Raw genomic sequence first — 21,961 nt, 5'->3', positions numbered from 1 at the left:
TTATTCAACTTCATATTTTAATATTATTTTTTATAAAATTAAAAACAATGTTTTTAATTAAGTTTATTTATTTTTTTAAAGGAGATACTGGGAATTGAACCCAGGACCTCATGCATGCTAAGTACTCACTCTACCACTGAGCTATACCTTGCCCCCTTTCAACTTCATATTTTATATTTGTATGTAATAGTAATAAGCATAAAGATAATTACTCCCTAAACTGCTTCGGTATGTCTTGAGACCCTTGAGTAGAAGCTCTACGTATATATGTAATTGTGTTAAGTTTATTTTATACATATATTATAAAATAACATTCTCCCAGGTCACAAAAATTAAAAATTTCATATATATATTGCTTGTGTTTTACTAGATGAGTTGTTTATAATTCTCTTTTAAGGAATTTTTGTATCATTGAGGCTGCTATAAATCACTGATCTTTTTGTTGTTAAACAGGTATTTGATGCAGTCAATCCTACATATTCTAACTTTAAGAGCGACTTTGCGAAGAGGCTGTCGGCTGAAGTTCCTGTTGCCAGTAGCCCAATTACCACAAGATGGCGGCAAAGCCAAACCAGGGATCTGGCAGCCCATTCTTTTGGGGAAGAGCATTCAACCACTGACCTCCCACAAACTACACTGAAGGCAACGCCTGAGAAAGAGACCTTGATTCCAGGTAAGGTAATAGAAATACCACAGGTTAACTCTGAAATCCTTAAAAAAAGATATATTTTTGAGAGAATGTTTGTCTTAAAGAAATACCTAGTGTCACATTTCATCAACTGCTTTTCTTTTTTTCTTCTTTTAAATAAAAAATTTCCAAGGTGATAAGGAAGGGGAGGGCTGAAAAAAAAGCCAAAAGAAAGTATGTTGCATTTTAAAAATGTTTCTGAGATTTATATTTGTAGACGATTCCTTTTGTAAAGATTGTAAATATGTATAAACATGTGTATACATTTGTATACACGCAAATATATCTCTTTCTTGTTTTGCAAAGTATCGAATTTTTAATGACTCTGGTAATATTCCTTGTCTAAAACAGTCAGGAAAAAGATATATTAGTAATGAAATAATCAAGTAGGAAATAGGAGAAGAAAAAAGATTAAAACAGGAGGGGATGTGTGGAAGAGAAAGAAAAGGAAGGAAAAGGAGAGATACGGAGGGAAGGAGAGAGGAGAAAGGGAGAGAGAAGAAGAAGGAAAAGAAGGAGGAGGAGGAGGAGGGGGAGAGATGGAGTTGGGGAAAGGGAAGGGGGAGAGGAGGAGAATGAGAAGAAGTGAGATAAGGCGAGGGGAGGGAAACAAGAAGAGAGGGAAGAGGAAAGCAAAGGGAAGGAAAGATGAGAGTGGGACCGTCTGATGCCTGCCTGGGGCAGGGACGGGGAATAGGCACCAAAGCCCTGATCTGGTGGGCAGGGATCCAGGATCAACCAGTCAAGCTCTGAAACACAAGCTATCTTTCTAAAATATGTCTCATGTGAGCACAAGCTTTTTTATTCCCATCCTTCAGAAGCAAAATTTGCCACTTCGAGATTTAATTTCTGTGCTTCCTTCTTAAAATCCTAGGCGACATAATTCATTGTCTTATCAGCATGTTTAAGGCAAATGTGAACTGTAATGTCACTCTTTTCTCAATATTAGACACAATGAGTCACTGCAGTCCTGCAGATTGAAAGGGAGCCCAAATACTTTTTTTTTTTAAAAAACACCTTTATTGTGGTATGTTTCCTGTACCATAAACCACACGTATTTCAGATGTACACTTTAATGAGTTTTGACAGATGTATACACCAATGAAACCACCACCACTATCAAGATATCTGACATTTCCATCATTCCCCAAGAGGTGCAACCTCTGAGTTCCCAATTTATCCCTTCCCGCTCCCTTTAACCACTGGTAACCATAAGTTTGTTCTCCATGTCTGTGAGTCTGTTTCTGTTTTGTAGATAAGTTTATCTGTGTCCTTTTTTTTTTTTTTTTTAGATTCCACGTATGAGTGATATCATATGGCATTTTTCTTTCTCTTGCTGTCTTACTTCACTTAGAATGGATATTGTCATTCCAAATCATTTTTAAGCAATTTAAATTCCCATGGAACAGTATCAATACTGAAAGTAGCTGGTTGAAGCAGTAGGAGATTCAGGGTTGTAAGAAAGGTCTTAGATTTTGGATAGCCCAGGACTCGAGGAGAGGGGCTCTAGGAACACTAGTGACAGTTTATCCAGCCTATGTTTGTCCAAATGCAGAAGGGACTGTCACATGGCAAAAGGCCAAGATACTGAATCCAATGGCCTCTTGAATCCTCTGATGAATAAGTGATATAGCAGATATTTAGTTTTAGAAGATGACTTGTCAAAGTTTTCAGTGCAGTTAAAAGTCTGGTAAAGGGCTTTCTCAATCTTGAGAAGAGAATAGAAATGGATACTAATAATGCAAATGACATTGACTCTTCCATGACTGTAACTTAGGAAGCGTTTCAGCAATGTCATCTCAAACTCGCTTTCTATCTTTGTGCAGTAGGAAGAGGGAGGGGCAAAGTGATTTGCTCATGATCATGTAGTGAACGTCAAAGACCAGATGGCAAGCATCCCATGGTGATTTCCTGGCAGGATGATCACAGCCTGGGCAAACCAGATACTCTTTGTTCCATCATTTTAAACTATTGGACTGTTTGTATCCATTCTTTAAAGGTACAATTGTGTTCTTTCCTTGCAGAGATAAAGTGCTTCTGCTGCTGCTGCTGCTGCTGCAGTTGAGGTCAGGTCCTTAATCTTGGCATTTCCTCCTGGCTCTGGAGGCCACTGAGGCAATTTCTCATCTGGTGTTCACTTATGAACCCAGTACTCTGAATAAGGCCCTGTGCCATCCCTTCCACCCTACTCCACCCCAGAATTTTGGAAAGACGAGGACCTGTGTCTTCACATTCTGTTCTACTGTACATGCCAAGGGCTGAACTCTAAACAAAGGTTTAAAAGATTAAATTGTTTTAAAAATTCAAAATTCAAATTCAAAGCTAAATGTTTTTCTGGCAGGATCCTACAAAGAACCACTGAAGACCCCCAACAGGGGAAATTTTGGAACCATTAACTCTGCTCTCTGTTTTTGCAAGGAACCTCATGCACTGGATGGAAGCTGGAAGGAAAATGTTGCCTCGAAAGGCCAGGTAGGTGGAGAGAGAAAACTGAAGATCTCACACCTTGAGAAGCTCAGAAAACTAGGTCCCAAATGTGACATAAGAGCTGGCTTATCTGCTCTTACAAATCAAGAAGAAAATGATGAGTTCCTGACAGAAAAAAAGAATGCATGAAGGACATGAATAGAGGGAATTCCAAAATGAAATAGAACATCCAACAAATACATAAAAAGTATCCATCAAAAATTAGTATCCATCAAAAAAGAGATGAGACTAACCATCAAAAAGCTAAGATTAAAAATAGAATAAAATTATATGTATTATGCTATGTTTCCTTTCAGCCAAAAGATCTCTTGTGCAATAATTTCCCAACTATTTGGAAAATATGTGGTGAATTGGTCCACCCTTCGCGGTCTCTCTTCCTCTGTAAGATGGCCTTTTAGATATTTCTCTAAAGTCTTTGTTATTGTTGTTTAGTTTCTCAACTAAGTTAATTTAGTTCTTTTAAGTATCTTACTTATTATGGTTTTAAGTTCATAGGAGTCCACCTTAAATCCTTTAAGCACATTAAATACCAGTAGCATGCTTTCAGGTTTATCAAATTCAGTGAAAAGCTCTGAAGGAATCAATGTTTTATTTAGAAAACTTTGAACTGGAAATGTCATAAATTCTCAGTTTAGGCAAAGTTACTCATTAGTGTGTGCCCCCTCTGGCATATATATCTTAACTAGAGGAGCGATAAAATATTGTGACTGTAAAATTTAATTACTTGAACTCATAATCCAGTTGGAAACAAATGTATTAGAGCAGATCTTTTGCTGGTGCCTTATTGTTGGGTAAGGGTTTGGGAGTGGGGGTGGGGAAATGCTCAGGGGGTTCTACTGAGGTAACTATGGGTGCTGTTGAGCTCGTGGCCAGATTACTAGCACCAGATTACTGTCCTTTCCACACTGCTGCTGATTGGAGTTTTTACTGCCCTGAACTTCAGGACTTCCCTTTTCCTTCCCCTTGTGCTGTCTGGTAACTGGTGGCAGCAAAGTTGGTGACTCTGTTCACATGGGATCACAATGGTGTCGGCAAGTTACCATCATCACAGCAATTGTTACCTAGCCAGAAGATCATCGTCCCAGCATCACTGAAGAACCTGGGCAGGGGACAATGGAAATTGTTTTACTGCTTCACGTAGAGCATCTGTTGTCATGACTGGTTAGAAGTCTAACAGTAGCAAGAGTGGTCCAGATACAAAGTGAGGTCTTCCACTTCGACAGTAAATACATGTCTTCATGTGGTCCTCAGAGGTTGTCTGTAGGGGGTTTCCACAGTGAGAACCACACAGCTGTGGAGACATTCAGAATTCTCATATCCACCAGCTCTATGCCAAGTTGCTCATTAAAGTGATAAGTAGCTCTCACCTAGGGAAGAGTATCCCTGGGTACGCTGAGCAGAAGCACACTGGGTGATGCCTCGCTCAGCTTTGTGGTAACTATGGGATTCCAAAGAAGTGAATCTGTGAAGAGTTACACTGAGCTACTGGCCAGCAAGCCATTTCAGGAATGTTTTTATACCAGTACTTTACAAATGGGGGCGATTCTGTTCCCCAAGGGACATAATGTCTGAAGATGTCACTGATGATCACGACCCAGGAGGAGGATGTCTAGTATACAGAAGTTAGGGATGCTGCTAGATGTCCTGTAATGCACAGTACAGTCCCCACAATAACAAATTATCTGTTGCCAAATGCCAATAGTTCTGAGGTTAGGAAACCCTGCCTTCTAATTAGTTATTTTGCTTTGAATACCTGAAAATCAATGTTTCATTGACTGGCAATGCCTATTATGTGACATAATATCTGGGAAGAAAATCAAAATATCAAAATGATGCTTGGCAGAGAGACTTTGTCTGAATTATGATGATCCAGTGGTTAAATGTATTGTAAAGGAGGAAAAAAAAAAAGAGAATCATCTCTGCTTTAACAATTCATTATTGTATTTCTGGAATAAGTACTTTTCTTTCCCCTCACGACTAATTTTCCTGTCTGTTTTTGATTGAAATTGGATGTAAGAATGTCAGAAGTGCTTTTTATATACCAGCCCAGAGAGATAGTAATCAGATTTTTGTGGAAATTTAGGCAATTTACTTAAGCTCTCTGTGGCTCGATGTCCCCATTTCTCATGGGCAAAGGTGTCAGTGGAAAAGGACCTTTAAGATAATTAGTTTAATCCCAGCACATTACAGGTGAGGAAAATTGAGGTCCCAAGAAAACTTCAATAACAGACGGAGGGAACATCTCTGGCTTGAATGCTTGAGAGGCACTCCTTGAAAGAAATCTTTCTGGAAAAAAGCAGCCTTACTAATGCTCAACCTTATGATTTTGAGGAGGTCTTTTAATTTCAGAAAGTACTAGAAATATGACATTTCAGTTCTTGCAGGCTTTGATGATCACTGGCCTATGGTTGGTTTGAGGGCTAAGAGGATTTTTAGGCTAGAAGAATAAAAGAGGATTTTACTCTAGTAATACCTGCCTCTGGAGTTCTTGGGGGAGATTAGAAATAACATACGTAGAACTCTCAGGACTGGGTTCATCACACAGTGGTTAGCTAAGAAACAATGACGATTATTGTACTGCTGGTTTTGGTAATGTGTAGTTTCTGATCTTCCTAGTGAATTACTAGTTTCAACTCTACACCATGCATCGCATCTGAGATATACATATATATTTCTAAATAAGTGTTCTCTTTGTTTGTTTTTAGAAGTGCTTAAACCAGTTATTTTCGACCCAGAAGGTGGCTCAGCATGTGAATGGGAAAATGCAGCTCTGTGAGCAATCCCAGTGCGTTTGGAAAGGTACGGGTCAAAGATTTTCTGTTCGTCCTCTTTCCTACCCTCCTTTCTCCCTGCATCCTTCATTTCTCCCTTATCTTGGAATGTATCATTTTTATATTTATTAGACTAAGTCAACATAATTGTAAAATTTAGATAATTCTCATGATCCTCTGTCTTAACCATCCCCACCTCCACTTCCCGTGTTCTAGGGACAACCACTCTTAGCTCTTTCCGGCTATTCCCCCTGGTATTTACATCTGTTTTCTAAATAATATTTGTAAACTGCTGTTTTGAAAAGTATAGGCTTCATCACAACTTTCTAGCATAGTAAGAACTTAGTTCTCCTCCTTTCTCTTTCATCTCCCTCAATCTATTTATATCACATTCTTAAATAGTAAAATTAGTATTTAATGTTTGAATCATATTACTTTTCAACTATTATTTGCTGCCAAGCCAAGCAGTGTACTTTAACTGTGCCTCTTTTCTAATATAACTATTTGTTTTTCCTGGAATTGAAAAGTTGCTTTATTTTTTCATTTATTCAGTATCTATGAAACTATGACTTTTTTCCTTAAATGCTCTCATATTTTGTTCCATGGTTATCAATAACCTTCTCCATGTACCTTCCCACAATGTTTCCTGTTTTCTTTGGTGGCCTCCTACCCAGAGCCTGCTGAACGGGCTGCTCTCTTGGCCAGTCCCATGGTCGTAGTTCTGGGACTTCTCTTCTCTGATATCAGAACCACTATTTCCTGGCAGCTATGTTGTGCTCTTTCTTGGTTTGCTCATCTGCTTCCCACATCCCTCCACCTCAGATCTTCTCAGTCCTGCCACCAAAGTGATCTGTCTAAAGTAGAGCAACAGACTTGCAAGCCAAGTCAGAAGAATGGCCACATATAAATTTCAGGCTTATTCTACGTTTACACTTGATTTATAGTTTGGCTGGCTACAAAGTCTAGTTTCATTCAGAATTTTGAAGGTATTGCTTTATTGTTTTCTAGCATCTAATGTTGCTGTTGAGAAGTCATATGCTATTGTGACTTCCTATGCTTTGTATATCATTTGCTTTTTCTCTCTGAATTGCATGTAGAAAAATCTCTTATTATTAGTGTTTAAAAATTTTGTGATGATAAAACTTTGTGTAGGTTTTAGAAAAATCTCATTGTAATTTAAAAGCACATTGGTGGGTCTTTTCAATCTTGGAGACCTATGTCTTTTAGTTCTTGGGAAGTTTCTTGAATTATTCTTTAGTACTTTCTTCACCTTTGTTTCTTTTTTTTATTTTTTAATAATTTTTAAATTTTATTTATTTATTTTTTAAACTTTTAAAAATTGAGTTATAGTCATTTTACAATGCTGTGTTAAATTCCAGTGTAGAGCACAATTTTTCAGTCGTACATGAACATACATACATTCATTGTCACATTGTCTTTCGCTGTGAGCTACCTCAAGATCCTGTATATATTTCCCTGTGCTACACAGTACAATCTTGTTTATCTATTCTACATTTTGAAATCCCAGTCTGTCCCTTCCCACCCCCCTATCCCCCTGGCAACCACAAGTTTGTATTCTATGTCTATGAGTCTGTTTCTGTTTTGTATTTGTTTTTTGTTTTGTTTTGTCTTTTTAGATTCCGCATATGAGCGATCTCACATGGTATTTGTCTCTCTCTTTCTGGCTTACTTCACTTGGAATGACATTCTCCAGAAACATCCATGTTGCTGCAAATGGCGTTATGTTGTTGGTTTTTATGGCTGAATAGTATTCCATTGTATAAATATACCACATCTTCTTTATCCAGTCATCTGTTGATGGACATTTAGGCTGTTTCCATATCTTGGCTCTTGTAAATAGTGCTGCTATGAACTTTGGGTGCAGGTGTCATTTTGAAGTAGGGTTCCTTCTGGATATATGCCCAGGAGTGGGATTCCTGGGTCATATGATAAGTCTATTCCTAGTCTTTTGAGAAAAGGGAACCCTCCTACACTGCTGGTGGGAATTCAGTTTGGTGCAGCCACCTTCGTTTCTTTTTACCTTCTTTTTACCTTTTTTTCCTGAAATATTGAGCATAATTGTTGGCCCTTCTGGATGAATTCTTTAATTTTCTTATTTTTTTCTATTCTATTTTTTATCTCATTTTTTTCTACTTTCAAAATAGTTACCTCAATTTGTCCACTAGCCTTGCTATTAAACTTTTTATTTTGGCTGTCCTAATTTTAATTTTAAAATTTCTTGGACACTGTCATTCCTCTCTCTCCCCCTTTCACTCTCTCTGTTTCTCCTCTTCTCCTCCTTCCCTCTTTTTTCTGTCCTTCATCCCTCCCTCTTTCTTCCTTCCCTCCCTCCTTGCCTCCTTCCCTCCTTCCTTCCATTTTCCCTTCCTTCCTTCCTTTCTTTCTTTCCTGCAGTGGGGAGATATTGCTGTTGTGCAGTTTCCAGAAGGTCCTCCTTCCATGCTGCATTTAGTGCTCTGACAGTCAAATTTACCCTGAGCCCCACGTGTTCTCCTTCCTACTTCCTCTTTTCATCTTGGAAGTTTTTGTGTCATTCATGAGATTGTTATCATGGTTGGAAAATAATTAATTAGGAGACTAGCTCTGGGAGAGAAACTTAAGAGAACTAGTGGTTCAGTTCATAAAGGCCAAGGAAACTCGCCTGTTATGTTTCCCTTTGGGATAAGATAACTTCGTGCATGTGTGTTTTTCATGCCTCTGTTTCCAAGCGGTATAAAGGGGTAAAAATGGAATTAGATGCATAAAAACAGGCACAAAAAGTTTCAGACCCACTGAATATACTTTTGGGAAGTTTGGGAGTGTACAGTTGGGATGAATGAGTGAATCTTATCCTTTCCTTCTTTACTCTTTTCCTTAGAATTATATTTTCTTAAAAGCAAAATAAAATATCTGGGAACATGTCTTCCCTTACTCTCCCATCTTGTGATCTGATCGGCAACAAGTTTGTGTTTCTATAACATGCTGAATATTTGACATGGAATAGAAATTATGTATTCTATGAAGGCAGAGAGCCTGTACCTGTATTATTTTGATATCCTAGGAGATCTTTCTATCTCTATGTATGTATGTATTTATCTATTCATCCATCCATCTTTTTTTTAGACAAGTTTTGGGTTCACAGCAAAATTGAACAGAAAGTACAGAGAATTCTTATATATCCCCTGCCACAACACATACACAACTTCCCCCACTATCAACATCCCACACTAGAATAGTACATTTGTTATAATCGATGAACTTACATTGACACACCATTGTCATCCAAAATCCGTAGTTTACATTAGGATTCTCTCTTGGTGTTGTATATTTGATGGATTTTGACAAATGTGTAGTGACATGTATCTACCATAATAATTGCACATAGAGCAGCTTCACTGTTCTAAAAATCCTTTGTACTTCACCTATTCACCCCTTCCTCCCTCTCTAATCCCTGGTGAACTTTCACTATATCCATAGTTTTGTCTTTCTTGGACTGTCATATAGTTGGAATAATACAGCATGTAGCCCTTTCAGATTGGCTTCTTTCTCTTAGTAATATGCATTTAAGCTTCCTCCGGGTCTTTTCCTGGCTTGATAGCTCATTTCTTTTTAGCACAGAATGATATTCTATTGTCTGAATGTACCACAGTTCATTTATCCATTCACTTATTCAAAGACATCTTGGTTGCTTCCAAGTTTTGACAATTGTGAACAAAGCTACTATAAGTGTCTGTGTGAAGGTTTCTGTGTGGACATAAGCTTTCTACTAATTTGGGTAAATACTAAGGTGTGTGACTGCGGGGTTGTATGATAAGAGATGTTCAGTTTTGTATGAAATTGCCAAACTGTCTTCCAGAGTGGCTGTACCATTTTGCATCCCCACTGGCATGAATGAAACCTCCTATTATTTCATATCCTTGCTATGATTCGGTGTTTGTCAGTGGTTTGGTTTTGGCCATTCTAACAGATGTGTAGTGGTGTCTCATTATTGTTTTAATTTACAATTCCTTAATGACATATGATGTTGAACATCTTTTCGTATGTTTATTTGCCATCTGTATATCTTCTTTGGTGACGCATCGAGTTCTTTTGTCCATTTTTTAATCTGGTTTTTTGTTTCCTTATTGTTGAGTTTTAAGAATTTCTTTGTATATTTTGGGTAACTATCCTTTATCACATGTCTTTTGCAAATATTTTTTCTCAGTCTATGGCTTAGCTTCTCATTCTTTTGACATGTCTTTTGCAGAGCAGAAGGGTCTCATTTTAATGAAGTCGAGTATATCAATGATTTCTTTCATAGATCATGCCTTTGTTGTTGTATTTAAAAAGTCACTGCAATATCAAGGACATCTAGATTTTCTCCTATGTTATTTTCTAGGATCCTTATAGTTTTGTGTTTTACTTTTAAGTCTATGATCCATTTTGAGTTAATTTATGTGAAGGATATAAGGTCTGTGTCTAAATTCAGTTTTTTTAAATTGAAGTATAGTTGATTTACAACATTGTATTATTGTCAGGTGTACAGCAAAGTGATTCAGTTATTTTTTTTCCACATTGCATGTGGACGTCTAATTGTTTCAGCATCATTTGTTGAAAGAACTAACTTTTTTCCATTGTACTTACTGCCTTTGCTCCTTTGTCAAAGATCCATTGACCATATTTGTGTGGGTCTATTTCTAGGTTCTCTGTTGAGCTCCATTGATCTTTTTGTCTGTTCTTTTGCCAATATTACACTGTCTTGATTACTATAGCTTTTTAGTGAGTCTTAAAGTCAGATAGTGCAGATCCTCAGCCTGGTTCTTCTCCTTCAATATTAAATTGATATTCTCCATATAAACTTTCAAATCAGCTTGTCAAGCGGGCTTCGTGGAGCTGGAGGGCGGGCAGGTTGGCCCTCAGTGCCTGGTCATGGAAGTTACAGAACCATTCAGAGAACTGCAATTTCTTCTTGAGCCAGATTTGTTTCAGCTCTTGAACATCTTCAAATAAAGAAGTGGTTATAAAAAGTGATCAGCAGAATAATGGAAATATGAAGCCAATGCAGAATTTCACAAAAATACCAGTCACACAGGCTCTCAACTAAAGTCTGAGCAGACAAAGACATTTAGAAAAAGAACCTTGGAATGCATTCAGTCATCATAACCTGGTTAATGTCTCCATGGATGGAATTCCCTGCATTCTCTCCTGGGCCAAAAGAATAACAATTAAATTTAAGAATCAGACCTGGCTGGACCTTACAGAAGAAGCTTTTGGCCAGAAGGCAACAGTGGATGCTGGCAATTCAAATTGCAGTGAAGAAAGTGCCATGTAAGTTGACCCCTTCACTGGAGCAAGCCTTTAGGGTTGTCTCTCAAGTTTGGTGATACTGAAAATCCCAAAGGTCTTGATATAAGACTCACCCTTACCAATTGCAACAAGTTGTCCAGCCAGAGTTGGTTTAGTTTACACCGAGTTGAGATCATTTTCAATAATTCAGTTCAAGCAACTTTTAATGCAACTGGCATATATGCTCCATCAAGTTACTCCTACCACTGCCAAAGTGTCAGCAGCCTGCAGTGGTACGATGTCCTTTTGTTGCCCAGTGACACCAATGATATGTCAAGCCTGTGGGAGGTCACTTTTGTTGATTTCCAAATCCAAGGCTTTACCATCAAGGGGGGACAATTTGCCAGGGCTCGAGACTGCCTCTTCCTTCTCGCCAGCCATTCTGATCGGCCTGGCAATGTGTCTGGTCCTGCTGCTGGTGTTTGCTTACGCTCTGCATGTGCTTGTCTACCTGCAGTATCTGGATTGGCACCATGATTTCATCACCTCTACAGCCCACTTCCCCCAGATGAAAGCTCGAGATGCAGCAGAGGAGAAGGAGCTGCTCAGGAGCCAGGGAGCCAAATGCTATGAACTGAGAAGCCAACAGATCTGCAAGGTTTATGTTTAACAGCACAGGTCCCTCTCCCTCACAAAGTCCACAATAGGCTCTGAAAGCAGCTGCTTCTGTTCTGTGCTTTTGACTTGTGATACAAGGTTTTCACCAAAAAGCTTGATTTTTTTTTTTTTAAAGAAAATGCATGCAAAGACTACATCTTGGAGCATCCACTGGCCTTCTTAGATAGGCTTGGAGCAATGAAAAATGTATCTCAGGAATCCCACAGAGGTCAATGTGATTGCTGACCCAAAGTTACCTTGAAAGCAAAAGAATATGTCAAGTTAAGGAGACCACCCAAAAAAGAATGATTCATTATAGAGAAGGAAAAACACATTTGGTCCTCCTTGCCTGTGCCAGTTTGCATGTGATAAGTAGAGAAATAATGTAAGTTTATCTGAAAGTTCTGAATTTAAAATATAAGATACTTTGCATTTTTCAGAAAAAAAATCAGCTTGTCAATATCCACAAAATAACTTGGGATTTTAACTGATATTGCAATGAATCTGTAACTCAAGTTGGGAAGAGCTGACTTCTTAATAATACTGAGACTTACCCATGTACATGGAGTATCTCTTCATTTATTTAGATTTTCTTTGATTAGAGTTTTTAGTTTACCTCATATAGATCTTCTACATGCTTTGTTAGATTTATACCTGTGTATTTCATTTTTGAGGGTACTTACGTAAATGGTGTTGTGCTTTTAACTCTAAATTCCAATTGCTTATTGTGTATATAAGAAAGCAATTGACTTTGTATATTAATCTTATGTCTTGCTATAATCGCTCATTAGTTCCAGAAGTTTTTTGTTGATTCTTTGGGTATTGCTTTTTTTTTTTTTTAAACACAAAACATTATATTAGCTTCAGGTATGCAACAAAATGATATGATACTTGTATATATTGCAAAATGATCACCACAATGAATCTAATTTATAACTACCACCAGACATATTACAGACCTTTTCCCTTGGGATGAGAACTTTTAAGGCCTACTTTTTAAGCACCTTTTAAACATGCAATACATGCTGCACATTACCTCCTCCTGATTTATCTTATAACTGGGGGTTTGTACTTGATTTTTTTGAACCGTTATTGGCAGTGCTTGAGTATGTATTTCTAGTAACCTTGCAGCCTGCACACAACTGCAGGTTTTCATAGTTAACACTGAGACTATGAGTAACAATTTGGCTTCTTGGTATAGCGTTGTGAAGCCCTCATGCTTTTATCAGAATCCATGCGGTCTTAGGGACCACAATCACCTGGGTGGGCTCATTTCCTGTTGATCATTCTCAGTTTGATTAAAAACCAGATGGTTGGAAAGATGAAAAGAGAGTGGCTTGTGGTTTAGACTTAGTGGGGTCTTTTGATGAGAAGTAAAACTGAGCACAAGATATAACCTTGATTTCAGATAACACTAACCAAATGTAACTCTGTGTGCTCTGGTACAGAAATAGTGACAGGAAGAGCCGAAAATTAATGAATCAACAAATATTTATTGACAAAGACTCAGAGTAGGGCTTAGGTCTACTAGATAATTTTTGATGTGATAGACACATGAACATGCAAACATTACTTTGGTTTTAAAATCTCAAGTGACAGAACAATATTCAAAGCATGATATAGTGTCTCTATGTGTTCCCCACAAGATCTGTCATTACATTTAGGTCTGGTACTCATGTGCTTTTTATTAGAAAATGACATTGAATATTTTTAAAAAATTGTTTAAATTAATTCTGAGGTCTTTTTTCCCTTTCCTCCCCCTGTAGCTTGCAATTCAATTTTATCATTATGACCGCTTTCTTTTTTGCTCCATTCTCTCTTAATACCTACAAGGATAAATATTATGTTTCCAGGATCATAGAGATATGTAGAACTGTTCATTTCTTATAGGCTGCAGTGATGGAATCAGAGATGAACGCTTCCATATTCAGAGGTTCAGTGATGTAAACTATTCCATACTCCAACCGGAGGTGAAGATTCATCTTATGGGTCTTCGAAATGACTATTGTAAGTTACTGTTTAGATCATGAATTGAAAAATTGAAATGACAAAATGTATCCTGTGCTCTGCATAATCTCTGAAATTTGATTCTGGAAGAACCAGATGACCTTCTGCCTTATGTTTAAATGGTGTACCATCCAAATGTGGTTAATATAGTTGACTTCATTGTGGAATTTTCATATTCAGGAGTGGATATTGTTGGTCTTGGTAGGGCACAAGAAATACACATTTTGTTTTACTGTATTAGAATGAACTGTATAAATAGTGGCCTATTCTTATGCTTATACTTTAAAAAAGGATAAATCTCACCAGTCAAACAACCACATTGGTTTTTTGTCTCTAGCTTCTTCTTATGTCCCTAACTTGTAATCTAGTTGGGAAGACAGGACTAAATCACACTGAACTGCTACCAACATGCCAGTATAGAGTATAAATAATAAATTGTGGGATGTAATGAGTTATAAGGACTGGAAGTATTTCAGTGACCTTTGGGATTGTCTGGAAAGACTTTGTGGAGTTATTCAGACTTGAGCTGGGTCTTGAAAAATGGGTGAGACTTGAAGGAGTGGAGGAGAGAAGATAGGGCATTTTCAGAGATGTTAGTAGCATGAACAAAGGCAGGATGTAGGTAATTACTGATAATTAATGGCAATGAAAAGGATACATTGGGGACTGGTGACTAGGAGACAGATGCAGATTATGGAGGAATTTCAAAAGTTTGGTGTAGATTTTTAGATTTGTTGTGGGAATTCTCAACTAGGAGAAACATCAAAGGAAAACTCAAGGCATGAAATGCGTTTAGTTGGAGGGCTACCAAAAAGTAAGGGGCTATTTTCTCTCCATGAGGAAAATATATGGGAAGAGGGATAAATCTAAGATTATTCCAAGTTTTGAAGCAGGGGAAAGATTGTGTCACTGGGAAGACAAGTTAGCAGGAGAAGTAGTGTGGGGAGGGAAGACTATTCTTGCAATATCACATTGAGGAGACAGTGAGACATCTAAGAGTTTCTGGCAGATCATTACAAATGAGGTTGTTGGTTGAAAGAGATGAAAGACTAGAGTGTATGGTTGAAACCGAGAGCCAGTGTGAGCTCTTCTAGTGAGGGAGAAAGGAGCAGAGGGAAGAGGTCTGGGTGCTGCACAACATTCACAGCGAGGAATAAGCAGGAAAAAACAAAATTATTAAAGGGAATGATTCTTCTCCTATAGTTCCTTCTCTAAGAGAATTTGTTGCCATGACCAATGAAAATTGAAGAATTCATTTCAAGAGGTGTTTAAAAAACACAACACTCATGTTAAACAAACAAAAAAAACCTTTTGTTCCCACTTCCCCTTCAGGCCATAACCCCTTTTCTCTCTTCCCTTGGATAGCAAAACTTGTCAAAAGATGTTTATCTTCCTATTTCTCTCCTCACATTGTCTTTGAACCAACTAGGCAGTTCTCAAATCTCACCATTCCATTGAAACTGCTCTTCCAAACATCACCCAAAACTCTTCATTGCTAAATCCAGTAATCACTTCTTTAAGCTCATTTACTTAACTTTTTCAACCACATTTGAGAAAGTTGATCACTCCCCACCTCCATAATATTCCACTGTCTTGGTTTGCCTCCTAGTTGTCTGTTCATTCTTTCTTGGTCCTTTTTTTTTTTTTTTTTTTTTTGCTGGTTTCACTTCCTCTTCTTTATCTGTGCCTCCTAAATTTTGGAGTGCACCAAGTCTCATTCCTTGGACATCTTTTCTTTTTCTATTCTATTTTAGTTGATCTGTTGGCTTTCTGGCTTTATCTCCTTTTTTTATGTTTTTAGTTGTTGCTCTAGGGATTGCAATGCAATCTAAACTTTCTCAGTCTACTTAGAATTACTGTTGCATATGTCACACAATATATAAAAATTTTAGTCACATAGGTATCCCCAACACCCAACTTTTTTGGGGGGTGATTACTGTAGCTGTCTATGTTTTACATCTACACACTGAAAACGCCACCATTGTTAAATTTTTACCTTAAAAAGCCATATATGTTTGTGTTTTAAATATTTTAAGAGGGAAAAAACTATCCTTTTTATTTACACAAATATTTACCAATTACAACACTCTCCTTCATTCCTGAAGATCCAGATTTCCCTCTTACAGAATTTCCTTTCAGTCAAAAATCCACCGTTAGTATTTCTTGCAGATCAAGTCTGTCAGTGAAGACTTCTCTTACGCATATTATTTTCCATTTCATGATATTTTTGAATTCTGGGTTGTCTGATATTATCTTTCAGCATTTTAAAGGTGTTCTACTTACATCTGGCCTCCATGGTTTCTGGTGAGACCTCGTTTGAAATCTTGCTCTCTTGTTTCCAAGACCTGACTTCAATTACACATATGTTAGATCTGTGGATATTTTCCCACAAATCCCTGAGGGTCTGTTCATTTCTCTAAATTTTTTCTGCCATGTTCTTTCTATTGGATAATTTGAGTTTTCCCTGCACTTACATGATTTGGGGTTAGACAGAGGTGGGTGTGGGCTCATACACTTATAATTAGAGGATGCCTTTCTGTGGCTCTATCTCCTCCCAGACTTTCTCCTCACACTTTGGCTACCTCAGACTCCTTCCTCTGGTTTCTTTGACCAGAAACAGGGTGGGATTTCTCTCAGAGTTTGAGCTGCTGGTGCTACTACATGATTGAGGCCCACCCTCAGGGTAAAGCTGTGTGAGGGAAAAAGTGTAAAACTCACCCCTGGGCAGGTTGCTGGTCCAAGTTTTGACTCCCTTACTTATTAGTTTATCTGATTTGCCTATTTTATAGAGTTCTCAGGTGTTGGTTTTTTGTATTTTGTTCAGAGTTTATAGTTCTCATCAGTGGGTGGCATGAGTTATAGGGGGCTTATAGTGCTCTAGGGGAACTGGTGTCCTTCATAGTTTTGTACTGACATGTCAGTCAGGACAGGAGTTTCTGTCTTACAAGAAATGTGATACAGTTCATCTTAGTACGTGGTCATACAAATATGGTCAGCAGTCAAAGAATTCTTACAGTAGAAGATAGAGAATACTACTGAGAACTTCCAAGTATCATAAATAAGCCAGAGACCACTTCTTCCAGATACACTGTAGTTGGATTATCTTCTTGGTTAGAAACAATGGTGGCATCTCCCATATGGATGTTCTAGGCCCAAGAATGTCTTCATAAGAAAGTGCTTTTAATTTTTAGTGATCTATTAAATGAAATCCATGTATACTAATAATGGTATATGAAACTGCCAGGTTTTCTAAATGCCTCTAAGTAAGTATATCTGAGTGTAAATGGTAAGTGTTACTGCTTATTAGATTGTGTATCTTGATACAAGATTCTATTTCAGTGTTCATTTTTGAATGTCTAATGATCTTGGATCCATGGTTCTGTTGTCCAGCTGACCATGGGGAAGGTATTAATCTTTCTCCTCTACTTATAAATAAACTTGTTTATTTGAAAATATTTTTATTTGGCTGTATAATCACCCTAATTTGAAATTCTTCTCTTATAGATCTGAATGTCCTAGACTGGAATTTTCAAAATCTTGTTGCTATAGCCCTTGGATCTTCTATATACATTTGGAGTGGGGAAGACCACAATGGGATTGAGAATATAGAGTTAAGTCTCACTTGTAACTATGTGTCTTCTGTGTCCTGGATAAAAGAAGGAAACTGCCTGGCAGTTGGCACCAGCGAGGGGGAAGTACAGGTACTGGACAGTTTTTCCTTTCTCATAATGTGTTCTGTATAACTGCTAGATAACTAAGACTCACTTCCAATAACAGGTTAATATAAAATAAAGAAACTATAGTAGGTGTGGTATTTGAAGCAATGGGAAATAAGAGGTCATATCTTTTCTGAATGGCATTTAATGAGGATGTAGGCATACTCTGCTTTGTTTTTCCAGAAAATCTTTCTTTCTGTCACATTTCCTTTTGCTTTGTTTTGTTTTTTTAAGTCCTTTCTCTCAAACTAAAGTTAAACTTATAAAATCCCCAGTTTTAGGACTTTGGAGAGAAGAGGATTCTCATTTCTTACCTTAAGCTGTGATCAGGAGTAGAGTTACTTAAAATGAGTGAGTTTTTTTTCTGATAAGTTCTCCAAGTTTCCACAAAATCTATCTAATTCCTCATGTATCATTACTACTATTATTTTTTATTAGCAACAATGTAAATAATATTGTTCAGGAGTTGGATGAGTTTGGAGGTTCCACAGATGGTTCTTACAGCTTTCTCATCTCTGTAATGATACTGGATACTTACAAGGGTCATGTCATGATTTCTTCCTCCGCCAAAGTTTTCATTCCTTATATGGTCAGAATGTCATTCATAGCTAGGAGGAAAGGAGTCTTTCAGCAACAAATGGAATTCCTGACTCTAGAAAGTGTCTAGGCATCCAAATTTTCTTCGTTGGCAACTGTAGGTGGATTTCCAGGTTTGGAATTCCCACAATTTGAAGAAACTAGAAGTGTGATAATTATTCCCACCTTTGGCTGCTCATTGAATTCACCTGGGGAACTTTAAAATAAACGCCATATCCCTAGGCTCTACCGCCAGGCTCTACCATTAAATCAGAATGGCCAGCATCCAGAGCTTGCTCCCTAGGAGATCCTAATGTGCAGACAGCGTTGAGAACGGCTGACCAGGGTTAGCGGTGCTGAGCTTTCACTTAGCTCAAGGACTGGCTATGTCAGCATCAGTTGGCTATCAGGGCCTTGAGAAGACAGTGGGTTGTAAAAATGTCAATGCTACATAACTGTGCTTGTTCATTTTTTTCAGTTGTGGGATGTGGTAACTAAAAAGCGGCTGAGAAATATGCTTGGTCATTTGTCAGTGGTTGGGGCTCTGAGCTGGAATCACTATATCCTCAGCAGGTGAGCAGCATCTTACTGGAACCAAATATATTTGTATCACCAATTGATTACGAGTGCTGAGTGAACAGAATTATATTTAAAACCAAAACCCCAAACTCCCCACAAAACAGACATTATTAGTATCAGTTATGATCCTACCTTTCAGATATTCAGATCTTCTGGTGATATAAATGGTCCAGTGGTCATGTGTACCACGGTGGCTGTGTGCCTACAGCATGCGCTAGTACTGGAATGTAAAGTTCAGGATTCACTAAATTGTTCAGATGAAATGTAAAACTGTTTGAGCAAAAACTTTCTCTGTGCCAAGTAATGCCTACTAGAAGGATATTTAGTTGAAATTAGTATTTATTGCTATCAGTGTCACTGATTTGGAACATGGTAAGCTTTCTGAGGGTGTTTTTCCAATTCACAGACCTGCGGAGGTTAGAGCTGAAAGGAAGCTCATAGATTAACCATTCAGTGATTCTCAGACTTGAGCATTTGCCAGAAACACCTTAAGGAGGGCTCCTTAGCACCCAGGTTGCTGCCCTCACTCGAGGGATGTCTGACCCAGCAGGTCTGCAGGTGCGCTGACAATGTGCATTTCTAATTTCCCAAGTATGCTGAGGCTTCATCACTTTTGAGAACTACTGATTTAGTAATCTAACTGCTTCTTTTTGACTAGAAAAGTTAAGTGACTTATCCCTGTGAGCCTACGTAATTGATCTAAATGTATGTTCAATAATAGCTATTCATCTTCACAATGTTTTTCTTAAGGTAGATTTAAGTTAAATAAATTTTGAAGCCTGTTACAATTTCTTTAAGTGGCTCAGCTGTAAATTTGAAATTTTAATACCTTGTGATTATAGGCCAGATGTAAAACTGCTTAAGCAAAATGCCTTGTAAGGGACTAAATATTTACCCTGAGAAGTTTTTGCAGTCAGGTCAGTTCTATACTTTTACAATCTGCATTGTTTAAGCTTAGTGTCATGAATATGAACAAATACTTTCTTATAATAACAGCAGCTAACAGTTTTGGAACACTATCTGCCAGTCACTGAAGTAACTCTTTATGTGTATAATTGTGTTTTAATCCCTGCAGTAACACTGTGAAGTGGTATCTCTCCACCGCCCACCCCCATCCTCTTTTTCTGAGGAGTAAACGGAAACACTAACCTGAGGTCACAGAGTTAGTATAAGGGGAAGAGTCAGGCTTTGGAGCCAGGTGCTCTGGCTGCAGAGTCTATATTCATCAGAATGCTGTTCGGTGCTGTGCCTGAGTAGTGTTTAGAAATATGATACTGGTCTTTGAGAAATTTCAGAAATAATTGTAGGCAGTTATTTACTTTCTCCTTGGAGAAAATTTAATTCATGCAGAAAAAGTTCATTATTTTGGGGTGATAGGATCTTTATCATCATTTGGATCCAAATCACTGAAGTAGAGACACCGTCCAGTGATTCTGAATCATGGAAGTTTGCTGTGACATTCAGATAGTTTTATAGTCTTTAGATATTAGTAGCACTAGCAAACTAATGGTAGATCTGTAGATTAATAGAAAAAGGAAATAATACATTTCTATATCTAATATTTATATATATGAGATTTCATTGAGATAATATGAAATATTCTGAATTTCAGAAAGTATTATTTCCTAGGTCCAGTACATAAACTACTACCTGGGAAAATATGATAAGCTTCTAAATGTATCTTCTTCATGCCTACCTGCATCATATTAAAGCCATTAGAGATATCCATCTTTTCAATATCCGGATTTTAAACTGCCAGACAAATCTATTTCACTTGTGAGAAGAATCACTCAGGCAGAATACTCAACCTTATGAATTCAAGGGATGTCTGCATTTTGAATCTGTCTTAAGGGGTCTTTCAGTATTTTAAACAGTACTTCCCTTCATGTTTTCAAGCGCTCATGTAGCAATAGGGCTTATAAACCTGCCCCATTACCTCTGCAGTGGGTCGAGACTGGGCCGTGTGTATCACCACGATGTTCGGGCAGCCCAGCACCACGTTGGAACACTTCACCATAAGCAAGCTGTGTGTGCCCTGAAGTGGTCACCAGATGGCAGGCTGCTTTCCAGTGGCTGCAGCGACGGGCAGCTGACCATATGGCCCCACGATCCAGGCACGAATGCGCAGGGTCACCCACTGAAAGTCATACCCCAACCTACGGCAGTCAAGGTAAGAAATCCAACAAGGTTTCTCTTTATTCAGAGACCACTGGGTGTCCTTCACACATGAAAACAAAGCCATTAAGCCAGTACTGTGAGGTTTTTCTTCCCTCAGGATTTGTTTTGGATTTTGCTACCACTCTCCTGAGACACAGCTCTGTTTATCCTCACCATGTGTCAGAGTTTTTTCATTGTAAGTGACTGAAACTAAAATCAAGCTTGAACTTAAGCAAAAAAGTAAATATATTTTCTCGTATATTGGAGGCGTCCTGGGTGCATACAGCTGTTTCAAACATTGGCTGGATGTAGGACCTTAAATTGTATCACGAGGGTCCTGTCTTTTTGGCTCTTGGCTCTGCTCGTCTGTTTAGTTTGATTCTTCATTGGGACTCTATTTTGTGGGCACGATGGCTCTTGGCAGCTTCAGATTCAGATTCTCCCAGATGGAAGCTAAATAAGAAACCATTATTCCCTTTAACACTGGTAGAAAAGTCCCAGGAAGGACTCTGGTCTGGCTTTGGCCATGTTCTCATCTCTCAGTTGATAACTGTGGCCAGAGAGATGGGCACACTGACTGAACACACCTGGCTCTTGAGCTCATATCCAAGAAAGGAGACCCATTGCCAGAAGAAGGAGGAAGTGTACTGTAGAGTTAAACCAATACTCCAGCATGTTCTGCCTCATCATTTTTTATTTCTCTCTACTTGAAATTATTATTTCTAGTGGACAAAGTCCATACTTTCCTTCCTTTGGTACCACAGATTTATGCCTTGTCCTGTGTAGTCCCAGAATACTTACTATTCATAGAGCAAAGAAATGGTTCTATTTTATTGACTATAAGGAGACTTATTAGGATGAGAGCTTAAAAGTTATCACAGAGTTTCCTACTATAGGGTGGAATATACAGAGCCTGCTGCTACTGCATTGTACTGGCCTAGTAGCACTGGTTTGTGGTTTTTAATATCCATGGGACATGGAGAATAATTTTAAGTCCAAATTCCCATAATTGATGATATGAAAAAAATCTAGGGAAGATGTATGTAAAATACTTTGCC

At 38.0% G+C, this 21,961-nt stretch overlaps 1 protein-coding gene and 1 pseudogene across 1 annotated transcript in view; both read left to right on the top strand.

The window, feature by feature from the left end:
• CDC20B (cell division cycle 20B) overlaps positions 1-21,961 on the top strand; it is a 52,489-nt gene that overhangs the window by 22,381 nt on the left and 8,147 nt on the right. The window contains exons 3-9 of the mRNA XM_010977770.3: positions 454-673; positions 3,030-3,160; positions 5,881-5,974; positions 13,759-13,875; positions 17,380-17,576; positions 18,646-18,740; positions 20,691-20,916. Of these exons, the coding sequence (XP_010976072.1) occupies positions 454-673; positions 3,030-3,160; positions 5,881-5,974; positions 13,759-13,875; positions 17,380-17,576; positions 18,646-18,740; positions 20,691-20,916 (1,080 nt within the window). The remainder of the gene's footprint in view (positions 1-453; positions 674-3,029; positions 3,161-5,880; positions 5,975-13,758; positions 13,876-17,379; positions 17,577-18,645; positions 18,741-20,690; positions 20,917-21,961) is intronic.
• On the top strand, positions 7,080-11,881 carry LOC105087157 (V-type proton ATPase subunit S1-like protein; annotated as a pseudogene).

The sequence above is a fragment of the Camelus dromedarius genome, chromosome 3 (assembly GCF_036321535.1).
Source record: "Camelus dromedarius isolate mCamDro1 chromosome 3, mCamDro1.pat, whole genome shotgun sequence".
Lineage (NCBI taxonomy): Eukaryota > Metazoa > Chordata > Mammalia > Artiodactyla > Camelidae > Camelus > Camelus dromedarius.
The sequence above is the reverse complement of the archived record's forward strand: the minus strand, read 5'-3'. Positions and strand labels throughout refer to the sequence as shown.